Below are 18,367 nucleotides of genomic sequence, written 5' to 3' on the forward strand. Positions count from 1 at the left end.
AGTCATACCATTTTCTCCCCAGTTCGTAACAGCTTTTGCAATGTCACGAAAACCAACAAATTAACTTTTATCTGCACACTCACCCATTCCCACCATTCTCACTAAGGTTTGGACTGGAGCCAGCCCATGATAAAGACTGAAGATGAGGGACTGCAGTTGAACTGGGGAGACGACAAGGATGAAGATGAAGAAGAGGATGGTGGGCTGACGATGAAGAAGCCGGAGGACTCAAAGGAAAAAACAGGAAGTCTGCAGAGGGAAGATTCCGCGGGTGAGTCGGAAGTGGATGTCATCGCAGAACAGCTGAAATTCCGTGCGTGTCTGAAGATCCTGATGACAGAGCTGCGGACGCTGGCCACGGGTTACGAGGTGGACGGCGGTAAACTCCGCTTCCAGCTCTACAACTGGCTGGAGAAGGAGATCGAGGCCATGCATCGCATCTGCAACTACAAGGCTGGTGTTCCTCCTTCTGTTATTTTTACAGCACTGTTTAGACACATTATGGCCTTTGATGGGAATCATACGGTTATTGTATTTTACTATTACAATCACATTTTTATTGCTTAAAATAGGTCATAGATTCTAAATAATTTTTGGTGATTTTTTTTTATTTATTTATTTATCTGTGTATGTGTTTTCTTGCTTACTTTTACTGCTATTCAGGTTGAAGGGAAGGAGCCAGTAGGGGAGTTGGAGAAATGGGGCGGTGATGGTTCGATTGATCTGGATGAGTCCCTGGAGAGGAGTGAAGCCGGTGCGTATGAGCGCCACCAGCTGGAGAGACGGCGCCTGCAGGCAAAACAGCTGCACGCAGAGCGGCGTAAGGCCTGGCTGAGGAAGAACCAGGCTCTACTCAGAGTCTTCCTAAGTTACTGCAGCCTGCATGGTGCCAAGGGCGGCGGGGTCACCTCCGTCAGGATGGAGCTGCTTTTCCTGTTGCAGGAGTCTCAGCAGGTCAGTGTGTGTAGGGGTGTGTGTGGATGATGGGATGTTTATGGTCTGTGTGAATTAGGGCTGCATCATGTATAATCATTATCACAACTAGGGCTGAAACAATTTCAATTCAATAATGTCAGCAATATAAAAGAATGGCTTCATTCTGTCCATAGTTGATTTTCCATTTACATTTTCAAAGTGTCTTCAAAGCGCCGTCTTTTAAAGCTCTAAGCATAAACTTTGTTTCCTCTGCAGACCAGTTTTGACGCAAATGCACATGCACAGAATGTACTTAAACTGTCAGATTGGGAATGTAATCAAATGCAGCCATTTACGTGGTTATTATTTTTCTATATGAGGGATTATTGACAGGATTACCCACCTCGTTCAATCGGATACAAATTGTATTCTGAAAGGCCTCAATCAGGCTAGTTTATTCTGATATATTCTGCTATTAGTCAGACTGTTAATGGATAATTAGGATGCATGTAAACGTGGCTACTGTAAACAATTTGTCAGAATCAGCTACAAACAGTACTGAAGCTCATCATGTTACATTACTAACATTAGTCACTGGAACATTCTGAGCTGCTGATTAAAAGTTTTTAGCAGGTACTTCAGAACCCTATTGAACATTTGACAGTTTGTCCTGTCACAGCACTACATAGTTCATAGCAGTACATTAGCTAGCTAAATACGTGCAACTGCCTAATTAGCTTTAAATAAAACTCGGTTGGTAAATGCCGTCTGCTTGTCCTGCAGTCGTCTTCACACAGAGATCATCTGGTGAACCAGCACATTAAAATGTTAAATTTGCAGTTCAAAGAGCTTTTAGCTGTTGCTTATTACTGATTGAAGCTCAGACTTATGGGGCAGCTTAAACAAAACACCACATCTGTTTTTTTTCTGTGGTGGCAATAAAATAAAGAACAGAAAATAGAAAAATAATAAAGAACAAAGAAAAACATTGTTTTGTAATTTAACAACGGTGAAGCAGTTGCAGTACAGATTAGGCCAAATTAGAATAAAGAACAATGTTTAGTGTGGGTGAGTGTGTGGGAGGGTGTGTGTGTGTAAAGCCACCTGCCTTACTGCAACAGTTGTAGGAGTGTGTAAAGCATTCTGTACTTCTGCACTCGCAGCATGTGGGACAGAGTTTTTTAGACTGTTTTATTCAGCAAGTACTCTTTAAAATCAGGTGTAAAAGGACAATTATAATTATATGGTATGTTTATAGTTTATACTCTTCAGATTAATTCAAAGGAGAAACATGGGTGGTTATATGTTGTTGAGTACAGTAGTATATTGTTAGGATAAACAGCAGTGTTTTGTGACGTTTTTGTCTCCTAGGAGACAACAGTGAAGCAGTTGCAATCTCCGTTGCCATTGCCGACCACGCTGCCCCTCCTCTCAGCTAGCATTGCCCCCACCAAGACGGTCATAGCGAACCCTGTGATGCACCTCGGCAACCACATACACGATATCCTCTACACCATCGTCCAGATGGAAGCTCCACCACACCCGGACTTACTGGATGACAGGGTGAGAGAGCAGCACACACACAAACAGAATGACATACATGGGTGATATGGCTTCTAGTGTTTCATTTAAAAAGCGCTCTATATAATGTTCATATGATCCACACAGTCATTCTGACAGACTGTAATACACTGCAGGAAGTGTAGAGGGCGATATGGCTTCTATTGTTTCATTTAAAAAGCATGTTATAATGCTCTTTCACGTTCATATGATCCACTCTCTCTTTTTTCTTTTTTTTTTACTCTTTCTTTCACTTTCTCTTCTTTTCTTCTTCTGTTTTCTCTTTTATGTATTGTTAATTTGTTTGTTTTTTTCTATATTGCAGGTGAATGCTCTTCACACTCTGGCTGCTTCTCTCTCTGCCTGCATTTATCAAGCACTGTGTGACAGTCACAGCTACAGGTATTCACTTGCTTGCTCGCTCTCTCACTCACACACAAGTTATTTTATAACATTTTTCTGAAACGTTTTTAAATGGAATAAACTCTATTATCAGGTATAACAGTTGTTGCACAAGTTGTAATGACCATTATTGACCATTATGTTGTTGTTATTCTTTTATGGCAATTACAGAGCATAGCAAAAGTTATATCTGTTACGTGATGCCGCTCAGTGTCTGGTCTGTGTGGTGGGCTTAACACCTTAAGTTTCATTTACAGATTTGTTAGTCATTTGTGTTTCATATGTTTTACACACATAAATGTATTTTATGCACATAATAATAAGGAGTAATTCAGTCCATTGTTGTTTTATGTAACACGATTTTATCTCCCAAACGCAAACCCACACTGCTGTACACTTCACTCACTTAACACGCACTCCCACACACACCTGTCTGTCCACAGTAGCCAGACGGAGGCCAATCAGTTCACAGGGATGGTGTATCAAGGGCTACTTCTAAGCGAAAGACGGAGGCTCCGGACAGAGAGCATTGAAGAGCATGCCACACCCACCACCGCACCCGCTCAGTGGCCAGGTATACAGATGGCAGTTATTACTGTGTATATTCTGTGTGTGTAAGAAAGCATCACGATACATTGATTGAAGGTGCTGTTTCAATAGTCTCACATGGCAAGATGTGATCTCATAAGGAGAACACTCATCTGGAGACAACTGGTTAAATGTTTGTGCTGGATTGTGGTGAAATCTGCCACTAACAGGGTACGTCCCCTCTAAACCCTGTGTGTCCAGACTTTGATACTATAGTTTGAAATATACTGAAATTGGATACCGTATTTAATACCAAAGGCAGACAAAATTGAGGAACTTTTATTTTTTTCAGATAAAAGCATAAAATTTCTCTTTTAAATCACTGTTCTAAAGTGAGGCTTGTGTTCACACAAGGAATTCAGATAGAGCAGCATGAGAGACAAATAGAAATACAGCTACTGTGTCAACAACCTTAATAACCAAATTCTATAAATAAATGTGGAGGCTATTATTGGATGCTGTTAGGTAATTTCAAGTTAGCTGAGTTGTCGTTAGCTAAGGAGCAATCGCCAACCTCTTGGGATTCTCTGTACAGGTCAACGTGCTGATAATGCTGGTAACATTTTCTGATAGGGACATTTAGGCTATCAAAATATCCTATCTGTAGTTTTAATACGAGGCTGAACTTGTCTTCCTGTTTGCCAGCTTCTTGTTTGAATTTTCCCATTCCACCTTAAATGGTGCAGCAGTTACAGGTGCCAGAAAGGCATCTGTAACCCTGCGTTCACACCAGCAGCAAATTTTCATCGCCTGTGGCCATTCCTGAACTCGAACTGACCACTGGTTGCCATGATTTCACTGATGCAAGCACGCTGCTCAATCAGCGAACTTGTAGAGAGGAGAATTACCGTTCTGTAACGTGTTCCGGGTTTCTCCAACACTAGAGGGCGCTCCTAAGTGAGCCTAAAATTAATGGGTTGGTATGGAGCATTTGAGCAAAATCATAGTTTGTAAATGCTTATTGTTAGTGTAAAAGAATGCACACGGAATAGCATAAAACATTTTAACGCTGCTGTTATATTTTCAAGAGCTTTTAAACTCGAATTACAGGAGTTTAAAACGGCGCCTCATGTACGTCCATGACCTCTATGAGTGCGAACAGCCAATGAGCTGCTTCGCTCGCCAGCCAATAAGTACTCACTAGCAGTAATGTTAGTGTCCTGCTGCCCAAAACCTGTTTGCTATAGAAAAAAGGAAACATACAAGTGAGTTTCTTTGCTTTTTTTAGTGAAATACATCCTTCTACTTTCTAAAATTAAAGAAACCTTCTGGACAAGTGATTAGGAACTATTTAAATTTTTTGTTTCTAGCCGTTGAGCGCCATTTACTCCCATTCATTGAGGACTCATTTGTGGGCGCCCTCTGCTGTTTTGCAGTCCTGTTTTTGATATAATAGGGGAAATAGGAAGTGGCCAGGCTCCTCATAAACCTGCTCTGGCTGCTCACTTCCTATTGGTAATCGTGCCTCCTCCTGTAGCCGGAAATCGCCAGCTCTCACTGAAAATGAATGACCTCCAGCCGCTTTGTCACGTTGTGTCACTGTGCTGCCAGTGTGAATGCAGGGTAACTGCTGCAGCACCACCTCCACTGATGAGAGAATACCATTGAAGACAAAAGGTCCTCATTAGCATCCAGCGTAACACTTTTTATCCAGCCCATTAGCTCATCTGAAGAGGCGGCTTCCGTTACTCATCCAGCACTAAAATATGTTTATAAAGTTTGTGCTTCTGTATTTTTTGCACTAGTGCTGTCACCTAAATAAAAACATAAGCCTACAGCACATAGGTCAGCCTGTATTATATTTGGCCAAAGCTTCATGAGCTGTCATGAATACTCGAATGTTAAAATTAGTTGGAATGCACGTTCCTAGTGCAAACACGGGTATGTTGGAGGCAGGGAGGATGTATCCGAAAGAGATACGGGAATATCATGTTTTAATTTACATGCTCCAGTTGCCTGAAAATGCCACCTAATTATTACAAACAGTAAACAAACTGCGAATGTTTGAAGACTATGAGCAGAGCAGTGCTGAGTGAGACTGCAGTGTTGGAGGAGAGAGAGCGGATGGGTAATTAGGCTGTAGTGAGAGGTAATTTGATGGAGTGCTGGACATGCACACTAGCTCGCTTTAATTAGATAATTAAATGTAGTTTGCTGCAGCAGGATGATGAGTGTGGTCAGCTGTATTGTTCTGCCTGTGTGTGCTTAACCTGGCACATCTGGAGACAAGACACAAAACAGCAAGGCAGTCGCAGCCACACAGTGCTGAGCTCCGAGATATTATTGCGTTTGGAAAATTGTATGTTAGATTTTAAAAAATAAAAGTTCTGTTGTTGCTGTAACATTACATTGACATTTCCTGTAAATGAATGGCCATTTTTTTCACAGAGGTGACTGGGCATACTGTCCCCCAAAGTAAAGAGCTTCAAAAATGATTATTTTTATACTCGATTACTCTGTTAAGTAGTCTTCAAAGTTGTCGGCACCCAGATAATGTTAGGGCATGCTCTCAAAAAATAAAGGTACATCCATTGTTGGTTCTCCATCGCTCCAACAAACACTAAGTTATGAAGCTGGAATTGTTCAGGCCAGACATTCCTCTGAAGGTCAGAGTAGTCTGTAGTGTAAGCCTGCTATAGAGAAGTGGACAGGTAATCTGTAGTATAGGATTATTCTTTGGTTATAGCTACACTCACACATGCAGCTCATGTATATCCAGCAGTGGGTGAATTTTGCGGAACATTTGGACTGTGTTTATCCTGAGATTCTGCCTAAAAGGTTTCTAGCAGCAAAACTAGAAGTTAAATTAGTACAAGCTAATGAATAATGTAGAGAGTTTTATGTGTAGTAGAGAATAAGTCTTGTTTAGTTTTTCATTTTGTTTAGAATAAAATTTAACCCCAAAAACTCACAGTGTCTGTTTGTTGTCCCACATTTTAGTTCCTCATTCTCATAACTACAGAATTTACACTTTAGTTTCACACTAGATACTCCATAACTCATACTACATGCTGAATGATTAATATATATTAATATATATATTATAGTTACTGAATATTTCATAGTACCTTTTTAAATAACTCATAAAAGATATTGAATGATTAATAGTAGTTACTAAATCATAGTGGTTGCTAGATAATAAGTCTTAAGATTAGAGGAATAGTTCAGTCAAAAAAGCAAACATGAAGGCCACCTCTTAGTTACTTTTCATTCATTTTTCCAGTCTCGTGAGCGTGTTTGGTCGATGTATTCCAGGGTTGTCCAGTCTTTAATCTACAAAAGGCTGTTGTGGCTGCAAGGTTTCATTGCCACAAAGCCAGAGCACACTTCATCAGTTCACACCAGCCCTTTGCAGACTTGAATGGCCACCCGTGGTCAATTTACTGCACAAGTACAGTAAAGAGCAAGACGAGCAAAAGTATTGCCGTACGCTATTATGCAGATGCATAAATAGAAGAAGTAAAGATGTATATAATAAAATACACTACAACAACCATGAAATATCATGTACAGTTTGAAAATAAGTAAGTAAAATCGCGTAAATATTATGCAGATGACAATGCAGTGGTGCATGTCACGTCCAATGAATGACCGAGTGACTATGCACTGTAATCTGTAATGTATGTTAATAGTTGCACATGCATGGGTGTATAAAAAGTAATGTAGTGTATGTATGTAATATGCATAGATTTATAAACATAGAAAAGTGGCATAGTAAGTGGCATAGTAAAAAGTAGAGAGGTAAAATGTCCAGCTCGTGCCCAGTGAGCCTGTCCTGTCAGTGGCTCAGTATTCAATAGTGTCCCAGAATAGTGATGAGGTGTTGGTACAAGCGATCTCTTGTACCATACCTTACTCCAGCGGAGCTGAATGAGTCTGTTGCTGAAGGTGCTCCATTGTCTTTAATAGTGGAATAATAAGCCTGCAGTTTAAGGAATTGTAATAATCAGTGCAGAAGTACAGTAGTTTATCCATGTTAGTACAATATTATTTAATCTATCTCCCTCTCTCTTGCAGGTGTGTCATCTCTGATCAGTCTGCTGACGTGTGCTCAGGGTGAAGACCAGCCACGGTTGAATGTAATGCTGTGTGAGGCAGTGGTGGCTGTGTATCTGAGCCTGCTCATCCACGGACTCGGCACACACTCCAGTAACGAGCTATTCCGGCTGGCGGCCCATCCGCTCAACAATCGCATGTGGGCCGCTGTGTTTGGAGGAGGAGCCAAACTCATCGTCAAACCCAAACGGCCCCCGGAGATCGCCCCAGGTGAGTCCAGATGCGCTTCAAATGATGGGTTGAAACAAAAATTAAATTTACACTTTACCGCAAACGTAGATCAGACAAGATGTGTGAGTCCAAAGTTTGTTTCTGTAGCCACTATGTGGCTAGTGTTAGCCAACAAGTAATGGAAGCTTATACCCCTTACTTTCTGTCTTATACAGTTTTAAATTTATACTTTTATCTTTAAAAATATGTCACACAGCTAAAACAGTAGTGACAACCGTCATGAAGCCTGAATTTTGTCCATGTTTATTAGATAGCAGTGTGTCACACAGTGTCAGAAACCACATAATCAAGTCTGTTAGAGATGATTACCGAACAGTTTCACATTTTTGTGTGATAATTTATCACCATGCTAATTGATGTACATACGCTTCCATTACTTGTTAGTTACATTAGTCTCGTGGCTCCAGTACAAAAGTATTGAAGGAACCTTCAGACACAGCTACATTTGTTGTAAGGGTTTGGTCCATCTGAATGGCCCAAAAAGTCCAAAATCAAAAGGTTTTTGTTTCCCAGACCTGCTGCTGTGCTGGTGTTCCACTTATCAGGACAGAGTTGAATAATTACAACGGCATTTTCTGTGACCAATCAAATCTGGAAACTCAGTTTTACCCCGTAATGACAGTAGAAGATGTTGATGTTGATGATACAGTGATTGATAATACAATTTTTCTTTGTCCCTTTGACTTTTGAGCCAAATACATGGCATGTCTAGAAGAACTAGGAAGCAGCGTTCCTGTCTCTGTTTTGTTTGAAATGTGGACCATGTAGCCTCATCTATTGATTTTAAGTTTTGACAGTGGAAATATAGCTAAACCGTAACAAACAGACAGCCACATCAATATCTGGACCCCTTTTGGGTTCTTAATGGTTCCTGTGGAAAGCCCTAACTCCTTCACTGTATCTCGCTGTAGATTTCATATGCTTCATCATGCTTAATCTGTCTGGGAAACCACCCCTTTAGGACATCAGCTCCATTGTGGTTCTCTAAGGACACTCCTTTAATGACTTGTAGTAAACTCTGAGACATCTACCCAGGTTTGTGTGTGTGTGTATGTGTGTGTGTGTGTGTATGTGTGTGTGTGCACATGGACTGGAAGCAGGCAGGTGCGTGGTATACAGCACTGTGCAAAAGTCAGAGACCACCCTTTTAATTTCCAGTCAGAAAGGCCATTAAGTATAAGTAATTAATTTTTTCAGAGGGCATTTATGAGGAGATTAAATGAAAGATAATCCACTTGCATAAGGAAGGAAAACGCCGAAGGAAAAAAAGTAGAAAAAGAAGTTCCCAAATCTGAAGTTCAAAAAATTATTAAAATCTACAGAAAAAAACAGGACTCCTAACAACAACAAGCACTGTTCCCATCAGATAAACGGCGCTTAAAGCTTTCTTCGAGAGAGGAGAAAATCAAGCTGCTTCATATCTAAAAAAAAAAACAGGTGTTTCTGTCCATCCTTCCACTGTGAGAGGACAGTTCAGCGCTATGGGTCTGAAAGGATGTGTAGCTGACAAGAAGCTTCACTGAGAAAAGGAGACAGACACATCAAGCAAAGAAGCTGAACAATGGACTGACCACCCCAGAGTCCAGACCTCAACATCACTAAATGTGTTTGATTAGTCAGAAAATGATCAACCAACTTCTAAGACTGAACTTTGGAGGTGTGTCTGCAGATGTCTTTGAGAAACTGAAAGTGAGTCTCCTGAGACACTGAATACTGACAAATCTGATGTTATTTTATGATATTATAGTTAGTTTTTAAATGTTTTCTGAAAAATGAATCATTCGTACATAATGACAGGTTTGACTGAAATGTATATAAATGAAGGGTGCCCTCTGATGTCTGCACAGCGCTGTATATGTGAGAGCGAATGTGTGTGTAATGTATATCATTGCGTTCTGTGCCAGCTGCGTTAGAGGCAGCTCCTCAAGAGGACCCTCAGGTCACCCCCCCAGCGCTCACTCTCACACCTGCACCCAATGACACCCAGACCGGTGACGATGGTGATGTCTCTGTGGAGACAGAGACGCAGTCAGAGAGCTGTGAGTAACAGTAGGCGGGCCACACCCCCACACACGGAACCAGAAAAGAGCACAGAGGACAATGGGTGCATGTTCTGGCCATGTAGGGCTGCAGCTTATGGATTCATCAATGAATCGATTAATGTCTAGACTACTATTTGATCACTAATCAGACCAGAATGCCTTTTGCTGTCTCCTCTAAATTCTCCCTATCTCAATGGCATTGTCTGTCAGTGTCCAGTGAGGGACCCCTACACTTCCTGTAGTGTATTACAGTCTGTCACAATGACTGTGTGGATCATATGAACATTATAGAGCACTTTTTAAATTAAACACTAGAAGCCATATTGTTTGAGATTAATCAAGTGTGTTGACAAATCATTGCAGCCCTGTAACCTAGTGGTTTAAATTTAAGTGTATAAAGAACGAAGTGTATTATGGGTAATGTAAAATTTCAAAAGTAGACATATGCTGTTTTGTGGTGATGACAGCAGTGTACCCAGCTCTCTGTAGCTCTGCCAGTGTGTGGGTGAAATGCCTGGGTTTGCAGTGGGATCTGCTGGAGTGCTGAGAGTTCTCTTTCTGTCAAAAAAAAACAGCTTCAGCTGTAGAACCTGTTAGAGATACTGATTAACACAGATTTACCTGCACGTCTGTGTGGTTTTGTGCATTTTCTTTATTCTTTTAGAGAGTCTTCTGTGTGCTCGCATGCATTTCTGTTAACATTTCATCACCATGAGCATGTTTGTGTGTTCGCGTTTTTCAGCACTTGGCTGTTTTGTCAGCTTATTCTTATGTGCTTGCAATTGTGTGTTGTCTGTATATGTTTTGTGTGTATGTGCAGCTGATAGTATGGATTCAGAAAAGACAACAGAGCAGCAGATTGAGAGTAAATCACATACAGGTACACTGTTACCCTATTCTTGTGTCTCTTTCTTTGACTCTGTTTCTTACTGTCTTTCCTTTCTCTCTCTCTCTCTCTCTCTCATCTTTCTCTTTGCCTCACTCTCTCTCTTTCTCTCCGTCTCTCTTTCTCCTCATTCCTCTCTCTTTTTTTCTTTTTCCTCCTTCTTTCCTCCTTAAATTCTAACTGAGGCGCCGAACGTAAATGCGGCACCATTTAAGGTGGAATGGGAGAATTCAAAAGAGAAGCGACTTCAGCTTTGTCACTTTTTAGTTTTTGATAGTCTCTCGTTGCAGGTATAACGTACCAGAAAACCAACTGCGGTGCTTATAAATGCGAGTAACGCATCGCTGCTATGTGACCTGCAGTCTGCAGTCGTTGCGAAACAGGGCTTTCGCGCTATGTTGCACACGTGCTGTCTCAAAGATATTTTACTGACACAGCGACCCCCCCCCGTCTCTACAACAAGACCAAAACTGAAGGTATAAAATCACTAAAGAAAACAGGTAGAATAGCTGTAATGTGCTGCGTGGACATGCAGATGAGTAGCAGCAGCTTCTTGTGCTCCAAACAAGAGCAGTGAATGAGAGCCTTCTAGTTCACTTCCATTTGTTTTATTAAAAAAGATATTGGAAGTAAATTCATTATGGATCATTACAAATACTTTGCTTTAAAAGTACCAAGTCACTTTAAATAACAATAACACTGAGTCACTTAGTCACTTTAAAATGTATATTGTCTCTACATTCTGTATATATTATTTCAGTTGGTTTTTCTTGTATCTTTATTTTCACTTATTTACTTTCTGTAGAGTGATTAGCTGAGCCTCACCACAAGCATTTCAATGCATAAATGTCCTGACATGTTGTGCAAATGACAAATAAACTTGAAACTTGAACTCGAAACTTGAGCTCACACAGTGAAAAAATATAAATGCTATATAGAAAAAAAAAGATACATCGAGATGCATCGAAAATCGTTTTATAATCGCATCGCAGCCCTCTGAATCGTAATCGAATTGAATCGTGAGGTGCCTAGAGATTCCCACCCCTAATAACCAGATAATAATCTAACAATAAACTCTTGGTTCTTATTATGGCCAGCTGTGCTGGATCACGTCCGTTTTTGTTTTGTCATTCTGTAGCTCTGTATCATTCCTCCTAATAATGAAGTTAAACCAGGCACATGGCTGTCAGAAAACACTAGAAATGCTATTTACTAAGTTCCAGCATCAGCTTCAAGCTCTGCTTACAGGATGAAACAGCTGCTAGTTTGTATTTTACATGCTTAAACCCAAACAATATGGTTCATCTTAATAGGGAGTTGATCTCTCTATGCTTTGCCCAGAAATGCCTCTGTTATGAGACTGGACGAGTTATACAGGACGCTGGGAAAAAATCTCATTAAGTTGAATGGATAATCGACTTTAAATGTAGGTATTGTGATATAAACTGAGTCTGTTCTGCAGTTTCCCATTAGGTTGAATGAATAACTGACTCTAAATGTAGGTATTGTGATATAAACTGAGTCTGTTCTACAGTTTCTCATTAGGTTGAATGAATAACTGACTCCAAATGTAGGTATTGTGATATAAACAGTCTATTGTACAGTTTCTCATTAGGCTGAATGAATAACTGACTCTAAATGTAGGTATTGTGATATAAACTGAGTCTGTTCTACAGTTTCTCATTAGGTTGAATGAATAACTGACTCCAAATGTAGGTATTGTGATATAAACAGTCTATTGTACAGTTTCTCATTAGGTTGAATGAATAACTGACTCTAAATGTAGGTATTGTGATGTAAACTGAGTCTGTTGTACAGTTTCTCATTAGGTTCTCATTTTCTTTTACCAGAGTTAGTGTAAATCCTCTCCAACTTCACAACAGTAGCTACAAACTAACACATTTGTAGGTTTAGAATCAGTACACAAGCATAGACTCCTCTAACATGCTCAACCCTTACTTTCTCTTTAACTCACTACCTTACCCGAGCATGTTAGTTTGAGAGCAGCTCTCATCCTTTTGTGTCCTGTCCCTGAATGCGTGTGGACTTTGTTTGAGTGAATGAATTTCAGATTTCTGTTCCAGTCTTGTGTTAATTAGGCTGGAGTCCAAACGCTCCTGCAGAAGCTGTTCCTCAGATGTTTTGAGAAGATAAGGCGGCTGGTGTTCAGCAGCTTTTTCTGGCTCTCAGTAAACTTTCTGAAGTAAGAGAGTGGAGATGTACAGATACTAAAATGCCAGAAGGCATGAACAAAGACATTTTTTTTAAATGCTAATGAACTCAAACCACTGAGGGCTGTGCAGAAAAAAGACCTTTACAGTGTTGTCCTCCAGGACTCACAGCTCTGCATAATATTATAAGTCCAATAATACCCATAATCATAAGTAACTGATGAGTTGAATCAGGTGTGTTAGAGCTGGGGATTCTGTTACTTAATTCTGCTGCTCTTATCGGTACTCCCTGTGGTTTCAGTACTTTACTGACATTCTTATCACTTCAGTTCTGTCACTTTGCCAAAAATAAGGACACACGGTGCCACTGATGCAAAGCACCAAAAGTTATTGCTAATAATGTCCCATTGTGGAGCTTTCAGCCTTCAGCTTCCACACACAGAACATCTTCCATCACGCAACATGAAAATGGGCTTAAATTGGTTGGACGTTGTAATTGACAAAATCAAAACACCAGAATAAAGGCAATATATCGCTGTTGTTGGAAGAAAACCTCGTATTTTCATTTTTGCTGTTTTTCAGTTTTTGACATAATTTGAAAATGCCTGTTGCCCTTTACATTGTGTGTAAATTTCATGATGGATGGACTAAAAGAAATGACTTGTCTTGGAAAAAAGTCTGGTTCCATTGACTTACATTAAAAGTAATGTAGGTTTTTTCCTTCTCCTGTAAAGTTATCATTTTTGAGATACAAGGTTTTCTTCTGACAACAGCGATATCTATAATAGCCTAAGAACAATAGTAGGCCAAAGTAGCCTGTAGGCTAATTTTACACAGTAAGCTTTAGCTAGTTTATTTTAACCAGAAACGATTTAGAGAATCACACTGTTTTTGCACTTACAGAAAGTGCTACCATACTATAGCAAAGCTTAGACACAAAGTTTCTGAACAGAAACACGTTTTTTTTTTTCCAGTTTAAATTTTTCTCTGTGACATTACTATGTTATTGGTGGAAGGTGCCGGAGATATTGAGGCTCATCAGTTTGTACTAGACTAGAAGCGCCCTCTCAGTGAATATTTGTGTTGAAAATGCACTTAGACGGTGTGCTTACGGTGCGTATACACAGATAACCCCTGCACCTGCATCTACTCCTCTGGAAATCTCAAACGGCCATCGGATAATGGTATATTACGCGAGTTTACCTAGTGGTATTCGTGGCTAAAGCAGGTAAGACATTAAACCCTGCAGGGCTGTGGCCTTTCTAGAGTGGAGTTTGAGAGCAACATCAAATTTTTACAGCCTTACCACCCCCCGCCGCCCACCTTTACCCTCAAATGTGGTCAGTCAGCCAAGACATGTTTGACATCTGACGTTTTGTTCTTTAATTCTTTCTTTTGAGCACTGCTCATGCTCAAGCTCATGCAGCTAACATAATAAGCCTAGATCATCACAAACTTAAACCATGTGGAGGTGTTCAGTATATCTAATAGACTTGATTTTTTGGATTCTGACACTGTATTACTCGCTGTTATCAGTGTGGACAAATTTCTGTCCTCTACTTAAGCTTTCAGCTGCATGTCACTCCATGTGAGTGGTATATTTGATTCATTTTTCATTCGGTAATAACTGCAGCTAAAGCGGTGTGATAAACAGCTTGTAACTAATTCCAGCCCTCATTGGAAAGTTCAGTGTTTTCCATGGTCCTGCAGAACCCGAGTTGGACACCCCTAGTGTGTACCATATGTTAGCTCTACTCAGGTCGTGAGTGGTGATGCAAAATTTTCCATATTCATTTTTTCCTCTCTGAAAGCTCACAAATGTTTTACTCATGACATCTTTGAGACGATTCAACCAAAAGAGCTAAGCTAATGACTGATAGCCTAGCTAGCTCTTGCTGTAAGTTGTTTAAGTGCTTCTTAATGCTGTATTAGCTAAATTATAGCTAGGAGATTAAACTCATAAGTGTGAACAAGCAACTCAGTTTCTTTAATGGAGTGAAAACAGGTTTTATTTTGAGAAATTTCTGTCTGAATGCTGTCATTTGAATCTGTTTAACTACTACACAAATCAGTGTTACATTTTAACACAGCTGTTTTATGTATTTATTGTATGTCACAGTGCATATTGTATGTTGGTGCACAGTAAAATCTTGGCCAAATTCAGCTATTCAGCAGGTGAGAATATCCAATAGGTGCAAGAAAGTTGCGACGTTCTGCTTGCTGTAAAATTAGGCGACGTAACCAACAAAAGCCCTCAGCATAATAGTAGTGAAGTTTTGTGTGAAAAAAAACATTAAAGAGTGAAGAATATTCACAGCTGGGGAACAGAGAGCAAACATGGAATGCCTCTCCATTGTGAGCTTGATGTCAGTGGAGCACATTTTTCTGTGCATTATGTGGAAACTGCTATTTAAAGCCAGTTTACTCTGTATGCGAACTGAAGACTAGACAAAGCTACGTATGTGAGATAATATATTTTGTGAGCAGTGAAGTTTTTGCTTTAACTTATCATCTGTGTCATCAACTGAGCATTCAAAGACCACCTGTTTTAACTCACGATCAAAGAATTCTTTCACGATTTGCCTTCAGGTTACATTTCTTTGTTCCAGCTCTGGTTTGTCCCTACACGCTTTCGTGGCTGTCTCTCTTTTGTTTGTGTACAGTTTCATGGACTGCTTTGATATTACTTGTCCTTTTGAAATCAGTGTTTTTATTAACCTCACAATCATGCTGTGCAGCCTTTAGTCATAATAATTATAATAACACCAGATAGAGCTGATACAGCTGCAGCTAACTGCAGCCCTTCACTCCTGGAGAGTATGATGCAGCCTCGTCTTCACTCGTTCACAACACAAAGACCGCAAATGTAGAAAAAAGGTGAATGATTATAAATATATATATTTTTTTTTAATTAGTACATTGTTATTAGGCTACTCTTCATCTAGCACCAGAGATTCCTAACTACATTAAGCTTAACATGAATGATCTTGCTATGTTTTCCTACTAATTTTAGCTAAATTTGATGTTATCTGTCATGCAGTTGGCTAGCATAACTAAAGCTAATTGTATATTTTTAGAGCTCAGGATTCAAAGCACTGATGAGATCTGGCAGCATTCATTACAAAACAGGTCAAAATAGAGCAAAAGGAAAACAGCATGTCAGGAATTCACCATAGAACTAAATCTAACTAATCTAACTATTTAGCATTAAGCTACCATTAGCTGGCATTACTGCTGGCTTATACTGGCTAATGGTAACTAGGAGGCAGAGAGTAGATATATAAGAAATTTGTGATTTCTTGAGATGCTTCCATCATGACTGCTCCTTGTGTTCTGTTTTGACCTGTTTTTTAATGAACTGTATGGCTTCTGGCTACTGCTTTTTATCATTAAAAAACGAACAATGCTCCCCGCTGAGCACTCACTTTCTCAGATACTGACAGGTTTTGGGGAGAAAATGAAAACTGTTTCTCTGAAAGCAGCTGCAGCAGCAACTTTAAAGCATGAACTGCATTAGGTGTAACATTGACACAGAGGATCTTTTCCTTTGTATGACAAAGTTTATTCCTTTATTAACTGCACAAACTCATTTCTCCTCTGCTCAGCGTCAGCTGACAAACCATTGAAACTGAGAAGTTTGTTTTTGCTTCATGCTCGATCACATGAGTGAGCTGTACACACTCTACTCATCATCGTTGTTATTGTTGTTAGTTTAGGGGAAGCAGCGTTGCCCTGCAATGAGAACATCCAGCAGAAAAAATGCAGAACTGTGAAAAGGGCGTATTAAAGATAGTAGGTTTTAGCCAACACACACTGACTCAACAAGAAGCAAATGAGTGTGAATGGGGGAGAATGTTCCAGAGACTCCATAAATATCACATGCAATTATAACACAAGATCTGGATAATGTTTCATGGAGACCTGGGCTTTAGACCTCACTAATGTAACTGATAATACATTTCATTTCACTCCAAGAGAGACTGTATTTTACAGCCTGAGTGACTTTATGTGATGTCTCTTGTTTTTTGGTTTGTTGTTTACTGTGTTGTTTTTGTTGTCTTTGTTGTTGTTTACTTGTTCTTGTTTGATTCAGCTGTTCCTGCTCAAGTGAAACAAGATAATGGTGAAGGTTTGTGCTCTGTGTGATGGCGTGTTTGGGTGTGTGTGGTAGTTAGAAATGTGGCATTTAAAAATGTGAAATAGCACCTAACCATTTATTACAGATTAATAAATGAAATTAAATAATAAAATTTAGCCTCAGAGATAGAGTTAACAAGAGTTAGGTTGAACACTTAAAGGGCCCATATCATGGATTTTCCTCACTTCATTGAAATAAGAGTTTGATGTAGTATGTAATCATAGTAAGAGTTTCAGAATGTGTCATTCATTATCCAGTCCATATATGTAAACTGAGCTGCAAGAGCATTTTTAATTCATCATTTTTGTGATGTTACAAAAACTAACCTATTCAGCCTACAGCATTTTGGCCCACCTGTTCTTGTTGAAGGCGTCTTCCTGCCTTGACTGTTTATAAAAGAGGCACAATATAGGACAACCAATCAGAACAGTGGTCATTTCCCCTCATGTAATAATGTATTGTGACCCACATAAACATTAAAAGGGGGGATTGAAACGTGTGGAATATGGGCCCTTTAAACTGTAATTATCAGAATTCTTGTGTCTGTGTTATGAAGGAAAGAGAGGCTTAGTAAAAGTCGAATAAAGTCATCATTTCCTCTTCCTTGCTCTCTCTCTGAGTGAAGAGGATGAAAAAAAATGACCCTCCTCTCTTATCCTCCTCTCTACTAGAGACTGCACTGAAGCTTGTGGTTTGACTGTCTCTCAGATAGAAGCCCTCTAGCAGTGTGGAATAATGATGGAGGCATCCACTGTTGCAGTGTCTTGCTGTCTGTCTCCTTTTTCTTTTAATCTACTGTCTGTCTTTTATCACTGCGCTTTACCATTTTCCCTTTTCAGGATTCAGGTGCTTGCAAACTAAAGATAAGATGGTTGATAATAAGTTAAACTCAGCTTAATCCTTTGAAATCCCCTTTAAAAATGGATGCATTTATTTGTTACAGCATAACAAGTTGTTTACAGTGTGCAACAAATTAAAGATAGAAATAAACAGTTGTAGGATCTAATCAGACTAATCAGTCTCTCTCTCTCTCTCTCTCTCTCTCTCTCTTTCGCTCTCTCTCTCTCTCTCTCCGTCTATCTCTCTGTCTTTCTCTCTCTGAATGTAGCAGTCCCTCCTCCGACCCCTCCAGCTGAAGATGTGGATCGGCAGCGTCGGCGGTTTAACATGCGCATGCTGGTTCCCGGGCGACCCGTTAAAGAGACTCCAGCCACACCTCCGCCGATCCCCACCGAGCGCCCCACCTACAAGGAGAAATTCATCCCCCCGGAGCTCAGCATGTGGGATTACTTTGTGGCCAAAGTAAGACCCAGCTCCCACACCAACTTTGCAAAATGACTTCCATTTCACATTTTGACGAAGGCAAATAACATTGTGT

The 18,367-nt window shown here is 39.9% G+C and overlaps 1 protein-coding gene across 1 annotated transcript in view; it reads left to right on the top strand.

Annotated features, from left to right (window-relative positions):
• The window catches only part of dmxl2 (Dmx-like 2), an 88,241-nt gene that overhangs the window by 51,572 nt on the left and 18,302 nt on the right, over positions 1-18,367 (top strand). Inside the window, exons 25-31 of the mRNA XM_036564558.1 lie at positions 107-453; positions 664-954; positions 2,287-2,478; positions 2,801-2,877; positions 3,321-3,451; positions 7,483-7,731; positions 18,098-18,291. Of these exons, the coding sequence (XP_036420451.1) occupies positions 107-453; positions 664-954; positions 2,287-2,478; positions 2,801-2,877; positions 3,321-3,451; positions 7,483-7,731; positions 18,098-18,291 (1,481 nt within the window). The remainder of the gene's footprint in view (positions 1-106; positions 454-663; positions 955-2,286; positions 2,479-2,800; positions 2,878-3,320; positions 3,452-7,482; positions 7,732-18,097; positions 18,292-18,367) is intronic.

The sequence above is a fragment of the Colossoma macropomum genome, unplaced genomic scaffold (genome assembly GCF_904425465.1).
Source record: "Colossoma macropomum unplaced genomic scaffold, Colossoma_macropomum, whole genome shotgun sequence".
NCBI lineage: Eukaryota > Metazoa > Chordata > Actinopteri > Characiformes > Serrasalmidae > Colossoma > Colossoma macropomum.